At 35.0% G+C, this 19,011-nt stretch overlaps 1 protein-coding gene across 7 annotated transcripts in view; it reads right to left on the reverse strand.

Moving 5' to 3' along the window:
* The window catches only part of Hdac9 (histone deacetylase 9), an 805,515-nt gene that overhangs the window by 379,247 nt on the left and 407,257 nt on the right, over positions 1-19,011 (reverse strand). For 3 of the 7 annotated variants that reach the window (XM_048339731.1, XM_048339729.1, XM_048339727.1), the window contains exons 4-6: positions 18,675-18,825; positions 17,536-17,656; positions 15,530-15,651 (exon numbers count right to left, since the gene is read on the reverse strand). In XM_048339731.1, coding sequence (XP_048195688.1) covers positions 15,530-15,651; positions 17,536-17,656; positions 18,675-18,825 — 394 coding nt within the window. Of the gene's footprint in view, positions 1-15,529; positions 15,652-17,529; positions 17,657-18,674; positions 18,826-19,011 lie in introns of all 7 variants that reach the window. The other 4 variants (XM_048339732.1, XM_048339730.1, XM_048339733.1 and 1 more) reach the window with 3 other exon arrangements.

Consider the following 19,011-nt stretch of genomic DNA (forward strand, 5'->3'; position numbering starts at 1 on the left):
ACAAAACTCAAAAGTCAAATATTGAATGCTGTCATTCAGTTGTAGAATCTAGACCTAAAAATTAGGTTCATGATTATGATGATTGGGACATAACTGTGAAAGGGAGATTAAGGATAGAAATATATCACATGGAGACAGCTTAATGAAACTCAACAAATACTGTCTGAAATGGGAGAGGGAGAGGAGGAATAGGAATATGTTGTAAGGGATGGACATGTTCAAAGTATACTGTGTGCATTATGGAATTATCAACATGATATGAAACCTCCTTATTTTATTCATGTATGCTAAATAAAAAGTCAAATCAAATACTGAGGAAAAAAAGAGTGAATGGAATAGAAACCATGAATTAAAGGGGAAAATGGTCAATCTTTTCATTTTCTGGGTAAGAAATCTGGAAATCTTACCATGAGAAATGCTTACCAATCAAAGGGTAAGAATTAGTATCAATGAATACTAGCTATGTTTAGAACATCTCCACTCTACATTTCTCTTGACCACATTGAAACTGATGCTACCATAGTTTTAGAGTGCAGAGCATGTATGCTGTCCCCTACCTATATTTGTAATGGTTAGTGGATATTTTTCCTATCCCTTTAGAAACCATTCTTAATTTTTGATACAGGTCCACTAAGTCTATAAGACCTGAGCATGTGAATGAGTACCTAATTTTATTCTGTCTTTCACTGGAGACCCCTGAGGCCTATATGTTTCATTACTTTCTTTGATTTAATTTCTCCATCCAGTTTCACCAAAAAAAAGAGAACGAAATAGCATGAATAGATGGTGATTAAAATAAACACATGGATAAATTACAGCAATGAAAGACTATCCAATTGAACTTTAGGAGATTCATATTTAATGGGTTTCCAGAGTGAAGATGCAGTATAGAGAAAGAAAGGAGATGAATGGAAAGTTAAAATTCCAGGAAGTAAGAGATGGTCAGTAAGTCAAATGCCACAGAGATGATGACCAGGAAACCTATGGAAAAATCCTACAGTTTGGAGATATTGGAATCCTTGGTGTCCGTTGAGAATACTGATTTAGAAGAGACAAAAGAGCTGCATCAGATGGGACTGATTCCAATCCTATCACAACCTTATAAATAAATATTTTGGAATCCATGTTCAATAAATGCCATTCTGAACTCATTCATACAATAGACTATCAGCTCAGAATTTAATAACAAAAGAGAAACGAGAATATTTACAGCTACAACACAGAGTAGCCAATTTAAATATTCTTTTACTTAAAATTTGTTTTTAGAAGATGGACAGATTTGAGGGCTTGGAGCACTATTAAATAAGTCTGTTGCTTGGAAAACTCTGAATATGCTCATATTACGGGGACAACTGACGCAAGTCTCTTGGATCCAGATTGATCTACTTGAAAGCAATGACCATATCTTAATCCATTCTATGTGTTCAAATTAACTATAACTTCTTGCCCAGAAGAAGTGTTGACCAAAACTTTGCTCTAATTTCCCTTCTTTCTCATTCAGCAACACTAAAAGGGGCAATTGTGGAACTATTTTATTAGAAATAGCTTGAATTAGAAGATTGGTCATGAAACTCTGGGAAGAATACAAAATGAACAGACTGATCCTCTAATACTCTCAGCCACTTTCAATCTCCTCCTACCATAAATCAATTAAAAAAAAAAAACATGTATGATGCCTTGGATGGTATACAGTGACTTTAGCACAAATAAATCAATCCTATCTATTTCTACCATAAAAGTCTAATTTGCTCTTGCCATTAGTTTGTTTCAAAATTGACTTCATAATGTGACTATAACAAAGTAGTCACATTCTTATTTATCAGTGTTTGAAAATGTGGACAAACACTGTACTTGAAGTATTCAATAAAAATTTAGCTTCTATATCCCCATTGAGGAAATGTTGTACATCACAGTCAATTAGCTCATGTAGTTACTGGCAATTGAATTGAGTAGTATTAATATGGAATATTCCCATGACTGTAGAAAATATTTTTACACATTACTTGTCTATACTATTTTCTTAAGACCACATATGTACCAAAAATAGTTTCAGAATGTCTCTATTATTTCTGTTTTATCTAGAATAAAATGTACACAACCAATTTAAAGTATACAATAAAATTAAAATTGACTTCCTTCATTGTCAGTTCTGTGCCCAGCATGAAATACTTTTTGCCCCAAAATGAAGTGGTTACAAAACACTCTCTTCAAGAACATGTTTTTGCCATCTAATCAGGAAGTTCAAGATAAAAGCAGCATGACCTATGATATCTAATAAGTGATAACTTCCATACAAAAATTTAATAATGACAAGAGGATACAGATAAGTGGAGTGTTGGAATGGAAACTATGAAAAATTCTTATTAAATTTACTTTATATGCAAACAGATGTAAAACAATGGAGGAATCACTCGGAATATTGGAATCAATATAAAGGTAGCAGGCTAAAGAAGAAGCAAAGGTGAGAACAAGGAAACTTATAGAAAAATCTTATAGTTTGGAGATATTAGAATCCTTAGTGAGTTCAGAATATATCATAACCTTGTAAATAACTATTTTGGAATCAAGGGGTTCGTTGGACATAAAGAAAAAAAGATAAAGCTAGTTGATAAAAATTCTGGCAGGCCTTAGTCATCTGTTGTTATGAACTACTTTAAATATGAAGAAGCTTCTCATGGTAGCAGATAGTACTTCCTCTTCAGATTCCTCTGCCAAAAGGTATACTTTCATCTCAAAGGAACTGAAAAAGTGGATGAAAATTTTAAGAAAAATATAACCACAAAAGATATTTCATCATTTATTTTGTATTATCTTTGAATTTATTTAATTCAATATGTGAAGGAACGAGTGTATAATGTTTGTGTGGAGAAGTTCTACATCTTATAGTTCTGAATATTACAAATTAGTAGTCATGTTTCAATCTTCCTCTTGATTATGCAACAGATGGTTAAATGCTTTTAAAGTCTTAATTATTATTTTTTGCCAATTTCTCATTACAGTTTTATCTAAAATGTCCTGGCTGTTTCTAATTGAGCATTTTATGAGAACTAGAAAAAAGAAAGAAGTCATTAAGTTCTGTTCCAGTTAACAATTATGATGAATTTGAGATATAATTATGTAAATCAGTCATTTTTAACTTATACATTCTTCAAATCATTAACATTAAATTATCCTGCTCTTCATTGAAAAGAAAGACATATTTCTTTATTATACAATCTCAGGAATCATTTGGTCTATTTTCATTTATCAGGCAAAGCTGAAATGTAAAATCACAAAGTACACAAAGTAAGACCAGAACTGAAGTATTCTTTGCCATTCCATTCATTTTCCAATCACATTGCATGGTAATTGTGAATAATTCTTATTGCCACTGCTTGTCACACCATTCTTTAGATTTAATAATTCATACTTGCAATACATACTTCAAGACTGTCATATAGCAAGAAATGTGACTTCATTCCATGTCTATTGCTTATCATAACCTACAAGGCAAATATTTTCCACATTTGCCACTGAAAAAAACCTGAGGCTCAGAGAAGTCCTTCAATGAACACTTGAAGCTTACACAAGCTAAAATTCTCAGCCATTGTCTTTCCAATGCCAAACCATGAGATTAATTTCTATGTTCTGTTATTCTAGGTAACACTAGCTTCTTCATACTAGCTCCCCCTACAAATAACTTAAGTCTTTCAAAGTTAATTATCAGGAAATTTCCAATTGATAATTATCCTTAGAATTAATTTTTCTCATGCTGCAAATTGCATGTATAGCCAGTGAGATCAGCTTCTCATTTATAGAACTATGAAGTTTAAGTCAGTGATCCTAACCTAAACATACTGAATCAAAAATTCTTAGGAACATTTGTTCCTGTTATGCTTACTATGATTTTAAAATAAAATAACAATACAATACAAATTTACATCTTCTTCTATCATAAACAATCTGGCTCTAGGAAATCATATATTCTTGGTTCAGTACTATAGTGATTAAAGAATTAAAATAATTCACAAATACCTTGTATACCACTTAAAACATTACAAATTAAAGCTTAAATATTTTCCATTAGATCCACTTAGAATTTCAAGGTGTATGTTTTAAAAGGGGAGGAGGAACTTATAATCAATGAAATGTCGAGTTTTTACCATTGCAATCTTTTCATATTCTGAATATTTATATCTATCAACTATCCTCTGTTTGATAAGTAAAATGCCTAGTAAAAATTTAAATCTTAATATGTAACTGGGGAGGGTTAAATACTAGTTTGATTTCTTTTAACTTACCAAATCTCTTGGGCTAGATATTATAAGAAACATAATAAAAACACAGACAAAGTATCCTTGTAATTCCTAAGACTTACTCATAGCATAATTTATACTGATTCTAACCCAATATTTCATTATAATTAATTTATTCCATCATATATGTCTAGGGGCATAGAAATGCATATATTTATATGGAGTGTTTTCTGAGCATTTCACACTTTATAGTGTTGAATGTGGCCAGTTAGGAGTCAGTTTTCAATTATCCTCATGATTGCAACAATCAATACACTGGTAATTTCTTTTTTTTTTTTTTTTTTTTTTTTTTTTTTGGCCGTCCTGGGGCTTGGGCTCCGGGCCTGAGCACTGTCCCTGGCTTCTTTTTGCTCAAGGCTAGCACTCTGCCACTTGAGCCACAGCGCCACTTCTGGCCATTTTCTGTATATGTGGTGCTGGGGAATCGAACCCAGGGCCTCATGTATATGAGGCAAGCACTCTTGCCACTAGGCCATATCCCCGGCCCCTACACTGGTAATTTCTACAAAACAAGGAAGAAGAACATTATCCATGAAAGAAGGTATAGAGAAAAACTATCACAGAATGAATCACTGCTCAAAAGACTTTAGCAAAGATATAATTTTCAAAGCATGACTTGAAATTATTTCATTCTATTTTATCTTCTCATGTCTTAAGTCTTTGAATATGTTAATTATGACAGACTTGGCAGCACCAACCATTGATGTTAATTTTTTAAAAATATCAAATCATGGATAAGAAATGTACTCACTGCCTTACATATGAAACTGTAACCCCTCTGTACTTCACTTTGACAGTAAATTGCAATATAAAAATAAGGAAATATTGTTGCAAAATATTAAAAAATACCTAATCACCATTTTGTAAAAATAATAGCACTTAAATATGAATCTATCACCTTAAAATAACTTTTAAATGCTGAGATGTTTTAATTAATTGAAATGTCAATGGTTCATTTTTTAAAGATCTAGATAAAGACCAGAAGACAAACTGCACCTTAGAGTTGGAATGGACAGCAAAACAAAGATATTCACAGCCAATCTCAGCCTCCTGAAGGCAGGAGCCATTAGAGTTCATAGCTGGTAGAAATACTAAAATGGTGATTTTGATGACCAAAGAGGGCATAAATTGTTGGAAGATGTATGATTGTCAGTTACAAATGCCACAGGCCCAGAAATGGAAATAGAAACTATAAGAATAAAAGGGATTTCTAGAAATAAAAAGCACAGTAACGGTTGTGAAGAAGATATATCAGCAGAAAATCCCATAAAAGAAAGGCTCCCCGGCTGGTAATGTGGCTTAGTGGTAGAGTGCTTGCCTAGCATGCAGGAAGCCCTAGGTTTGATTCCTCAGCACCACATAAACAGAAAAGGTCAGAAGGGGCACTGTGGCTCAAGAGGTAGAGTGCTAGACTTGAGCAAAAAGATGCTAGGGACAGTGCTCAGGCCCTGGGTCCAAGACCCAGGACTGGCAAAAAAAAAAAAAAAAAAAGGAAGAAGGAAGTAAGGAAGGAAGGGAGGGAGGGAGGGAGGGAGGGAGGGAGGGAGGGAGGGAGGGAGGAAGAAAGAAGAAAGGCTCCCTTCCCCAAAAGAAGGAATTTTAAAAATGGAACAGAATGCTCCTAAATGCTGGGACAATATACAAGGTATCACGTATGCTGAATGGAAGTACAGCATAATGAGAGGAAGAGAGAGGGAGGGAGAGAGAGGGAGAGAGAGAGAGGGAGAGAGGGGGAGAGAGAGGGAGAAAGAGAGGGAGAGAGAGGGAGACAGGGAGAGAGGGAGACAGGGAGAGAGAGGGAGAGACGGAAAGAGAGAGAGAGAGAGAGAGGGAGAGAGGGAGAGAGAGAGAGATGATTGAAATACTAATGGATGGGAATTGTCCAAAGTTGAAGGCAGATACTCATCTATAGACAGAGATATCTCAGAGAATATGAAGCAGGATAAATGTACCAAACATAATGTTCAAACTGCAGGAGACAAATCTAGAAGTATTTAAAGAAGGCAAAACTTAAAAAAAAATACAATGAATAGAAATATGTATTTAGTAAAATTATCCTGCATAGATGGAGGAAAAATAAAGACTTTATCAAACAAAAACTGAGGGAATTCGTTGCCAGTAGACTTGCCTTGAGATAAATATTAAAAGTTCTTTAACAAGAAGTAAAGGAAGCTGGGAATAAGGCCTAGTGGTAAAGTGCTTGCCTTGTATACATGAAGCCCTGGGTTCAACTCCTCAAGTGGGGCTGTGGCTCAAGTGGCAGAGTGCTAGCCTTGAGCAAAAAGAAGCCAAGGACAGTGCGCAGGACCTGAGACCAAGCCCCAGGACTGGCAAAAAAAAAAAAAAAAAGAAAGAAAAAAAGAAAAAAAAGTAAAGGAATATGTCAAAAATGCAAATTTATGAGGAAGAAATAGAAATATATAAAGGTAAAGTAAAATGGTTTATTATTAATAGACACCATGAATACAAAAAATAAATATTATGCATAATTCTGTTTACAAGTTAGAAACCTTCGATGAAATGAATTATTCATTTGAAAACAAAAACTACTAGCTTCTATACAAAGAGATTTAGATAATAAGAATAGAGCTAGAGCTAATGAAGAAAAAATTTGAATAAATAGTTTAAAACTTCCAAACACTAAAGCAACATGGCCAGATATTGGTTTTGGTAAATTTTACCTAGCATTTGAAGAAAAAAAATGTGCTAATATTCCATAGTTTTACTCAGAAAATAGAATATTTCCTAACTTATCCTATGAAGCACCAACTCTCATCCTTCCCAAACAAGGGAAAACTTTATAGGGCTAAATAACCTTATATACTTATCTGTCAGCAACAAATATTAAAAAGCTTCAATAAAATTTTATCACAACAATAGAGATATGTTAGAAATTGCAAGCAAGTAGAATTTATTCTAGGCACATAATGCTCAGCAAGCACTGTATCACTAAACGACACCTCTTAGCAATATACACAAATCAGCTGTCTTCTTATAAACCAGTGGCAAGCTACTGGAATTGGAAATTAAAAGCCCAATAATATATATATATATATATATATATATTTTTTTTTTTTTTTTTGCCAGTCCTGGGGCTTGGACTCAGGGCTTGAGCACTGTCCCTAGCTTCCTTTTGCTCAAGGTTAGCACTCTGCCACTTGAGCCACAGCGCCACTTCTGGCCATTTTCTGTATATGTAGTGCTGGGGAATCAAACCCAGGGCCTCATGTATATGAGGCAGGCACTCTTGCCACTAGGTCCTATCCCCAGCCCCCAATAATATTTTTATTAAATACCCAAAATTCAAATTGCTAAGTACAAACCCCATAATTTATTATGGGTAGGATTTGTATGAGAAAAATTACAAAATGCTAAGAAAACATGCCAAAGAAACATTAAACAAAAGGAAAATTATTTCAGTTCATGGATGGAGCTCGATATTATTCTGATTTTTAAAAAGTGACTAACTTTATTTATAGATTCAATTCAATAAGGATTTTTTTTATTTTTATTGTCAAACTGATATACAGAGCAGTTACAGTTTCATACGTTAGGCATTGGATACATTTCTTGTACTGTTTGTTACCTCCTCCCTCATTCCCTCCCCTTTTCCCTTTCCCCTCATGAGTAGATTTACACTAAACAGTTTTGCAAGTATTGCTTTGGTAATCGTTTGTCCTTTTTACCCTGTGTCTCTTGATTTTGGTATTCCCTTTCAGTTTCCTAGTTCTAATACCTGTATACACGATTTCCAATGTATTCAGATAAGATAACAGATATAGTGCAGGTACAACCACAGAAAGGGGATACAAGAGGATCATCAATAATAGAAGCTACGGTTTCACATCGCAAGTTGAAAGTAATTACAACAGTAATATAACAGTTGTTTCCATAACATGGAGTTCATTTCACTTAGAATCATCTTTTGTGTTCATAAGGGTATAGCTATTGGGCTCTTGTGATCCTCTGCTGTGACTAGCCTAAACCTGTGCTAATTATTCCCTATGAGGGAGACCATAGAGTCCATGTTTCTTTGGGTCTGGCTCACTTCACTTAGTATAACATTTTCCAAGTCCTTCCATTTCCTTACAAATGGGGCAATGTCATTCTTTCTGATAGAGGCATAAAATTCCATTGTGTATATGTACCACATTTTCCTGATCCATTTGTCTACTGAGGGGCATCTGAGTTGGTTCCAAATTCTAGCTATGACAAATTATGCTGTGATGAACATTGTTGTGCTGGTGGCTTTAGTGTGTTCTTGTTTGTGGTCTTTTGGGTAGATGCCCAAAAGTGGGGCTGCTGGGTCACAGGGGAGTTCTATATTGAGCCTTCTGAGGAATCTCCATACTGCTTGCCAGAGTGGCTGAACCAGTTTACATTCCCACCAACAATGAAGTAGGGTTCCCTTTTGGCCACATCCCCTCCAACATTTGCCATTGTTAGTTTTCTTGATATAGGACATTCTTACTGGGGTGAGATGAAATCTCAATGCTGTTTTGATTTGCATTTCTTTTATGGCCAGTGATGTAGAACACTTTTTCATATGTCTCTTGGCCATTCTCATTTCCTCATCAGAGAAGTCTCTTTTTAAGTCTTTAGCCCACTTTTTGAGGGGGCTGTTGGTTCTTTGCGGTTTTGTTTTGGAGGAATGTAATTTTTTTAGTTCTGCATATATTTTAGAAGAATACAATTTCTAGTATGTCATGTGATAGATATCAACAGATTCTGTTTTTATGGAAAAGAAAAAAAAAAGATTGAGATTGGCCCTAACACTGACAAAGAGCAGCTGGAGACCTAACATTACTTGACTTCAGGAATCATTATAAAGCTCCATCAGTCAATAAACACAATGTGACATGAGAAAAGAGACAAAGAAACCCATGAAACAGAGCAGGAGGTAAAAGTGTAAAGAAAATTTAAAAAGAAAAAAAACACTGATGGCCAGTTGTTCTATAAGAGAAGGGATGAATAAGTGAATCTTGGGAACTCTTTAAGGTGGCAAAACTATTCTGTATGTAACTATAATGGTGTACACATAAGATATCATTTGCTACAGCCACTGAACTGTACAACACAAAAAAATAAGACTATGGACTACATTAGTAATAATTTGCTGATAGAAATTTATATGACAGTGTATTGATAGTGTAGTAAAGTTGTTGAAATAGCTCTGTACATATATTTGGGTCTGCTCAAATATAAAACTGTTCTAGGAATTCTTTTAGGTCAAGGAGAAATGAAACTCAGGGTACCCCTAAGAAGCACAAGGAATCAACAGTAGCTCCCCATCTGGTGAGTACATGAGACAGGCCTGCTCCTCATAGACACCATTCTGGGCTCTGAAAAATGCCAGGAAATATGCAAAAAGATGAACCTTTATAACAGCTTTGATATTAGCTTTACAAGTTCCACATAGAACATACTTAATGTTTTGTCTTTATTTCTTTGTTTTATCACTAAAGATGAAGAAATAGAACATAAAAAAATGACCTTTTACACCATAAAGACAGGTAGTATGGCCCCATGAAAGTCAATGAAACTCAACTCCCCAGCAATTATAATATAAAGGCAAGAGCAAGCACAAACTCAATCCCAGGTATGAGGTTTAGAGCTTTACATGCAGTAGGCCATTGAATCCCCTAGCTAATGGTACAAATTCAGTGCAATTATTATCACTACATTGCAGGGGAAAAAAAGAATCTTAGCTCCAGAGCATTTACACTACTGAAGAGAACCTAGATTTCAAAGCCTGTTGTCACACTGCTGCACTGCTTCTCAATTTGGGGGAAATCTGTTGTAAAAATTAACCTAAGGAATATGTGTCAAGAGTTTTAAGATTTGTCATGACAATGTGGCTAAGAAAGAGTGCTAAGACATAGGAAAACGTTCCAGTGTGTGCCCATCTGGGATAAGACTGTGAGCAAATATTTTTATAGGCATGAATGCCACTCAATGCTCTCTTTGCAGAACAGTGTGCATGTTATGTTCATGTGTGCATGAACATGTGTTTCTGTACTATGAGACAGACTCAAGAAGGGAGGGAAAGTGGGGAGACAGAACTGGGTAGAACGAAGGAGGAAAAAATGGTGAGAGAAGGAAGAGAAGAAGAGAAAGGTAAGATAAAGAAACAGAACAAGGAAAAGGGACAGACTTGTAGAGGGAGGAGGAAGGAAAGAGGAACAAGAGAAGGAAAAGAAGAATAAGGGACATTCTGCAAGGCATTTAAAAACTCTCTTCCTATTAATTCTGGATTATAACTTGGAGAGGTCACCAAGGTACCACAACATAACTGCAGACTGCTACACAGAGGGAAATTTATAAAGCCATATATCTCATCGCTGCCTCCCTTCCAATTTACTCAATGTGGAAAAATGCCATTGGCCTTCCAAAACTTTAACTTATGTTTGGAACTCTTCCATCTTTGAGTCTTATTCTAGTGTTGCTGACCATTAAAATGAATATTTCAGTAGGGCTGGAACAATCTTATTCAGTTCAAGCCAAACTTTATATGGCTTTTGCACTTTAAGAGGTTAATCTATCCAGCCAACTCTCTTTGTTCAGAAGTATTAAGTGGAAAGATTGTAATATTTAAAGAAAGGCAAAGTTCACTGGGTAAGACCTCGATAATATAATGGAATATAAAACCTCTAGAATTTTTCACCATAATGTTTTATGAAACATATGTACACTCACTGGAACAGAATCCAAATTAAATGGTTTTGAAGGTCAGTTCAAAGTTACACAAAGAGAGCAGTATCTCTGTGACAAATATGTAATGTTTCAAATGTGCTTAAAGACCTAGAAGCTTCATACCCTACTTTATAATTTATCATGAATCCAGCAGTGGACTCTATATGGAAGAAAATCATTATGGCAGTAACAATACTATTTTTAGCTAAAGAATAAAGGCCAGTAAAGTAATCCAAATTTTCCTACCAACACATTCTTGTGTTGTGAATCAAAAGGAACTGTATAGAGTGTAGGCACTAATTTTGTGCGAGCAATATATAAACACACACACATAATGTTAATCCTAATTTCAAAACCAATCATGGGAAACCTTTGATGTTCATTTTTGTGAAAGTTTCAAAAAAACACAAAATTCCTAAATTTGAAAAAGAGAAACACGAACTGATATAATTAAAGACAACTAGTAGTATGACTCTGATACTTTTAAATGTCCAGATTCCAGGCGCACTAATAATTCTCCTGAGGGGAAGGAATTAAAGGTCCTACTTTGTATGCCACAGGTCAGATTTCTGCAGGCAAATGAATTTCTATAGTTGACTGTTCTTGGTGGTCAGTGTACGGGGCAGGGGTCCTAAAAGGTCGAGAGGATCCAAACTGTGCTCACTGCTTAAGGGACACCCCTGGGGCTACCTTAACCTATTTAAGGTCACTAGGACTTTGCTTATTCTGGCTCCAGTTTTGGTCTCTTAAATCTTGCTAACACAGATTAGTAATTCAGAACTGATGTTAAAGAAAATGAAAAGAAAAGTATGTTGTATTATATGCAGATCAAAAGATAGAGACCACTCACTTAAAAACTTCTTTTAAGTCTAAAATTGAGTTCAGTGTAATGCAAGTAGAAAACAGAGATTGAAAAATCTGGCTCTACTGGCAAAGCTTGATTCCAATAAAACAACTGTCCAGGTATTTTTTTCCTCCATGATCTATCACATGATTTTAGATTTGGTCTAATGTGATGTAACGTCACACAAAATTTACCTTAAGCAGTTTCCCCAATAGCCACTTAGGTTTTATTGTGTTAAATTTTTATTATTTACTGTTTTTTTGTAATGACTTTTGAGTTAGCAAAATTCAACAAATGCTGAAACAAATAGTATAATATGATGTTATTGCAATGTTCTTCTGAGAACAAGTATATGTCTAACTAAAATAATAGACAATAGAATTGGCAAAACACCAAATAGGTTACATTTCTAAGCATTAGAAGAGTTCCGCCTATTTGTAATTAATGAAGGGTGTCTCTAAGTACTTTAGATAGTGTGTAGAAAACATCTGTACTTAATTATATCATACTTTCCTTAAACTGACAATGGGAATTGAATTACTAATATTTTGAAACCCCTATAGAGATATTAAAGTATTAACGGCTGTGTGAGAACTTAAAAAGTAGGATGCTTGAAGATGTTTAGTTTTACAGATCAACAGCCTGACACTTCATAAATATCAGGTTTTCAATTCAAAATAAAAGGAAGAATTCTGAAATTCAGTGCAAATACAGAAAATATATGACAAGAAAAGGCCAAGGATTTTTGCATATATATATATATACATACATACATATGTGTGTATGTATATATATATATATATATCATATAAATGGGTGCAGAAAGTGTCTTCCATCTTTGCAGATTTGGATGAGAATGTGTAACATATATCTTCAGCAGGATTTCTACTTGGATTTTGTTGTAAATTCAGAATTTCAATGAGAATAAATTAACAGCTTGTTATTCATTCTTTGCCGAGGAAGAAACCCTAAGCTGTTTTCATGGAAACAGTAGGATATAAAGTACCGGGTGTTAGTGCTTGCTCAAAGTTTTGAAAATGATCACATTTGCTTTCTAGATGCTTAGGGTCCCAAATGCCACTTCTTGTCAAAGGCAGTATTAAGCTCTGCACTCAGTTTTCAATCTCCTGGTGGTAAGAATATATTCAAAGGCTGTGTGCTCAGCAGGACAGAAGTCTCTTTGTGAATGTAACTGGATCACTCATCAGTAACCTTCTGCTGTAAGAGAACTCAGATTTTCTTTACTTTTAGGGATGCCATAGGCTCTTGCATACCAGTCCCTGTCTTGAGAACTAGGTAATACGCATAGAATGTCTACCAGTTTCTCCTATACTTGCCACCCAAACAACTATATGTCAAATTGTAGTTCAAAGTCCTCACATTCTAACTCTCCTATCTTTTTTTTTTTTGCCAGTCCTGGGCCTTGAACTCAGGGCCTAAGTAGTGTCCCTGACTTCTTTTTGCTCAAGGCTAGCATTCTGCCACTAGAGCCACAGCGCCACCTCTGGCCTTTTTGTATATATGTGGTGCTGAGGAATTGAACCCATGGCTTCATGTACATGAGGCAAGCACTCTTGCCACTAGGCCATATTCCGAGCCCCTCTCCTGTCCTTAGAGATTAATTTTCATTAACATTATTCCATGTTTTAGAAATACATAAAAGCTTACTCTTTGTTTTATTCCATTCTTTTATCACAGAGAACTTTATTCATAAGAAAGGCAACATGATTTGTAGGCAGTAAAAGTCTATGAAAAACAAAACCAAATCATTATTGCCTTTGCATAGAATTCTTCTATAGAATCCTCTATTTATTGGCTTAAAAATACAAAAATCTTTAGGTTAGGAAAATTAAAAAGCAAGGTTGTTTTGCAATACTTAGCCACCCATTCTCACTGCTTGATACAATATAAACTACATAATAGATAATTAATTCTTATTCATGATTGGTGTTAGTTTTGAATCTTCATTATGCTACAGGTAAATTATATGAGAGAAAATAGCTTCAGCATGTGTTTTTATGATCTACATCCATTTTAATTACTTGAAATTGCTTGGGAAAGTGAACATAATCATTTGGAATCATTGCCACACTGTAGACTTTATACACAAATTACAGAGATCTAAAATTCTTCAAGAAGATGAGTTAAGTAGATGAGATTAAGGTATCTTCTATGAATATCCTTACAGATCAGTGGTGGATGTAACATATTTTTAACACAGCAGTTGTCTCTAAAGAGTCATATTTGGTAAACATTAGAAAATGTAGAACAGAATGAGCACAAGTATTAATTATGTGTGTAGCTACCTAATGTTGAATAGATTTGTTATAGTCTGAGATCATTAAATACACACATATTAAGTTGTCCTCAATGGAAAAAATTGAAAAAATAAATACAGGCCTTAGAGATAGGGCTGATTTAAAAATTACAAATAGAAGCTTTACTATTCTAATTTCTCTAAACAAATTTTAATACAAAATTAAGATTTAAGGATACACTTTAATTCTGAGTTCTGTAGTTCCTGAAGTGTTAGTTAAGTTGAAAGGGAATCTTGGCCTCATCTGTATTTGTCAAATAAACAATTAAAATTTAAGATTAAAAATAATGATTTGTCAAGCCAGGCACTAGAAGTTGACATCTGTAATCCTAGCTACCGAGGAGGCTGAGATGTGAAGATCCTGGTTTAAAACTGGCCCAGGCAGAAGAGTCATGAGACACTTATTTCCAATTAATCGACAAGGAGCCAGAATTGGAGCTGAGCTTTGAATGAAAAAGCTAAGGGACACTGTCCAGACACTGTGTTCAAGCCCCAATACTGGCACCACAAGAATAATTAATTAACTAAATAAGCGAAATAAAAGTAAATATCAGACAGTTTATTATAACTAAATTTGGTAGTAAATAGTTGAAGCCAAGAAGGAAAATCGGTAAGGGAGGAAATCAATAGTGTTTGATAATGGACAAAAAAATTCTTTTATCTTTTTTATTTTAATTGTAAAGATGATGAACAGTAGAGTTGCAGTTACAAAAGGTAATGAGTACATTCTTTATTAAAGCAAACAAACAAACAAACACTTACCCCCCCCCCCCTCATTTTCTCCCATTTACCTCTTGCTACTCCCCTCTCCTCAAGTTGCAAAGTTCATTTGCAACATAGTGTCAAGTGAGTATCACTGTTAGTTCATCCTTTGTCTGGCTGTTTCTGTGATTCTCTTTCCCTTATACTGATCTGATAAGCTTATGTACAAGAAAAAGGGTACAGAAAACTAAAAGAAAAATAATAGAAATAATTGATTACAGGACATAAAAAGAACTTCATGTTTCTAATCCTTGAAGTTCATTTTGATATACTTCTTGATATATGGTCCTTATGCACTTTCTGAGAAATCAATTTCTACTTTCATTTATTCTACCCTTTATTCCTAAGACAAAAATAATTATGATAAATAATAATAAGTTTTTAAATGTAAAAAAGGCGCATTGGTTATATAATGGAGGAATGTGGAAATTTAGGAGTGTGTGTGTGTGTGTGTGTGTGTGTGTGTGTGTGTGTGTGTGCTTACAGGGAACTTTTTCATGCTGTGTACAGTGGTGGGAGTTACACTATTTAAAATTCAAACTGTTTTTTACTGACAGACAAAATGAAGCTACAGGTCTACTATGGAGAGTAAATGTGGTTCCGCTTATGGACACTTACCAGTTTTTCGGAGTGGGAAATCATCCTTGGCATCGTGTGCTCCTGGTAAGGTGTATTTGTAGGATGGAGAGGTGCCACTGAGGGGTGGAGAGCTTTGATCCAAAGATGTGTGGTGGGCAGCCCTACAAAAGACAAAGAAGGTTCTCCACAGACACAGGACTTTCCTGTGCATGTTGGCTGCAATAAGCACTTGCTATTGTTGTCTATGTGCCGTGGCTGCATCTGTGGGCCTCTTTCTTAGTGTTTACAAACCACAGCTAGTATAATCATACTCACTATACAAGGATGTTAAGAACTGATGCTGGATTCCTAAGAATGCCCACTATGTCTGGTCACAAGGCAAGTTCACTTTACTAAAGGTGAGAATTCAACCAAGAGCCTGAGTTTTTCAAAAATCAGAGATTTGGGGGTATGATTTTCTCAGCAGGCACACTTGTAAAAAGCTCATCATCTGAATCATTTTTAATCAATTATGTAGGGCAACCAAGTTGAGTGTAAATATGACAAGGACATCACTTGCTAGATTACATTACCCCACACATGAGGATGAACTTGCAACTTAAATTCCAATTTTGTGCCAACATTCTCAAGTCTGATTTCTATAAGGGCTTTGAAGATGTGTAACAGAGATCACATTCTTCAACAATATGAAACTGGGGCTGGGAATATAGCCTAGTGTTAGAGTGCTTGCCTTGCATACATGAAACCCAAGATTTGATTCCTTAGCACCACATATATAGAAAAAGGCAGAAGTGGTGCTGTGGCTCAAGTGGTAGAGTGCTAGCCTTGAGCAAAAAGAAGCCAGGGACAGTGCTCAGGCCCTGAGTCCACGCCCTGGGACTGGGGAAAAAAACAAAACAATATGAAACTAATGTTTTCAAATATTTTTTCTTTCCTCTGTGACTACACTGTGAAAAGTAATTTGTACCAGAGCATAGTTTTCAGATCTGAAAATAGAATGGCCAGTTGATAGGACATCTATAATTATTATGTAGAATGAAGACAATGCAGAGGGCACAGTAACACCATGAATGTTCTAGAAATATTATTTATTTGAAAAATGCATTCTCAAGAATAAACCAGTATAAGTATATTTCATGTACCTATAACTGGTAAATGATGGTATTAAACTGAGATTCCTTTCATTATCAATTTATGGTTATGTAGAGTTGAACCCTACAATTCAATATCAGACAGAAAAGATCACTAACATGAGTGAACCATGTTTTGTATGATCAAAAGAAAAACAAAAAGATTTTTAGCTGATAACTTAGAGTTTTCCTCATTATACAATAATATTATATTTTCTTAAAACCTGCTTTGGTTTTAAAGGAATTGCAAATAAGTTATATATAATAAATATATTAAGGTAACAAAGTTGCATTTCTTTTAAAATATATTGTGATATTGGTTCATCATTTACAGAGGGCAGACTTAGATTTATTATTTACTTCCCTTCCTTCCCCTTCCTTATCTTCCTTTTTTCCGTTTTAAAAAATTTGAGTCAAAAATCATCTGATCATCTCAAAATAGCTGACTTCCATTTTACATTAAACCAAGTAAAATAAAACAAAGTCACGATCTGCCAAAGTTTCAGAGATTATGGATACATATCAGATGTATCATCTGAAAATAGAAAAATGCAAAATACAAATTAACTTCTCTGCCCCATCTCATCTGCCAGATTTTCATTCAGCAAAGAACATATATAATATTCTCTTGTCCTCCAAGTGATAAATGCTAACATGTATTAAACAGTGTTGTTCGTTATTTTGACATAGCCCCCCCCCCATTGGACTGTCCCAGCATCCTTAGAGTGCAGGTTCCATCATTATCTGCTTCTTAATGGGGAAGGACGTTGATATTTAAAGAATTCCAGGAACTTGCCCACAGTTATACAACTGAGAAATGGTGGGCCCAAAATTTACACCCAGGTCAGCTAAATAGAGAATCTGTACTCTTTACCCCAGGGAAGGAAAGCAGCCAAACAGTGAACATACGTGTACCAGAGCTTGGGGTGGCGGCTCACGGAATGATTTTTTCCATTAGTTGGAGTGTCTTTCGTTGCTGATTTACTCAATAGGAATTCTTGAAGCTTCTGCTTTACTTCTGTGCTTGCCACAGCTCCTGAAACACACAGAGAAACAGATGTGGAGTATGAGCTCTGTCCTCTTATGCCCTCACAATATCTAACACATAACTTCGCTGGGCACAGCCTATGAAATTATCCTATCAAAGAAAGGAGGGAGAGAGAGAGGGAAGGAGGGAGGAAGGGAGGGAAGGACGGAGGGAGGGAGGGAGGGAGGGAGGGAGGGAAGAAGAAAGTCAGAAACTGAAAATCTTTATAAAATAGCACAGTGCTCTGCAACTTTTAGTTAAAATGCCAAATTACAAAAGACTTTCAATAAGTTCTCTAATTGCTTTTGCAGAAAGAGAACACCTAGAATTATTAACAATTTTTAAGTTTAAATATCATTGCTGAGGAATGAAACATTATTTAAAAAAAACAACAACAACAAAAAAAAAAAACAGGTGTCTTAGGGTACCCTAGCAGATCCTTCTACAATGATCTGAGTTTCTAGTTTGAGTAACTTAACATTTAAAAAAATCCTTTGAGCATTAAACAAATAAATATTGCTGAAAATTTTAGTATCAGTCACTGAGTTTTCAACTTTGCCACGACCCAAGTTTGAACTGACCTAATGTTGAGGAATTATTTGGATCTGTCTCCCTCTTGTGGATGGTTCTTTTGCAAGTGTTCTGCCTTAAATCTTCCCAAGTCTGAGTAAAAAGAAACTCAATGCAGGCCAGGTGTGACTTACAGAGAAATTACTTGAACTGGCAGAATGGGCATAATTTTATTATTAAACAAGGTATCTTACATGTGATTACTTTACTACATTATTTTTAAGGCCCAAATGAAGAAAAATTCACAGCTGTGCCAATGTGTGTTTACTTTTATTGATGTTCTGAAGACTGAATAAAGAGCCAATAGAATATTAGAGCTGTACATTTGAGTCCAAAATTTATTATTGGAACTAAACACAGTTTTGACAAGTTTCATTCCATGCTAACAGTCTTCTCTCTATGTCGATCAACTAGAGATGAGGGAAGAGAGTCCATCTTTTACCCTGGTGCCTCTTACTTTCTCGTCCTCTATCTTTGCCTCTGAGGGGAGGAAGCTGCTGTTCTCTGCGATGCCTCTCTACTTCCTGTTCTTGCCTCTGCTGCTCCAGTTTCTGTTCCTTTTCTAGGAGTTCTTGCTGCTGTTTTATGGCTAGAAGTTCCTGTTGCAACTTGCGAGAAGAGAAAGACATAAGAGTGTGCATTTTCTTTATGCTTCAGTTATCACTGACTGTCACAAATTAAAATCTTATTAGCTTCTGGAATTTTTACTTAGCATATATTTTTATCAACTCATTTTTAAAGAATTACTTAAAACTGAAAACAAGCCACTAATACCATGATGGTCTTAGTATCAT

This window comes from Perognathus longimembris, chromosome 2 (assembly GCF_023159225.1).
Source record: "Perognathus longimembris pacificus isolate PPM17 chromosome 2, ASM2315922v1, whole genome shotgun sequence".
Lineage (NCBI taxonomy): Eukaryota > Metazoa > Chordata > Mammalia > Rodentia > Heteromyidae > Perognathus > Perognathus longimembris.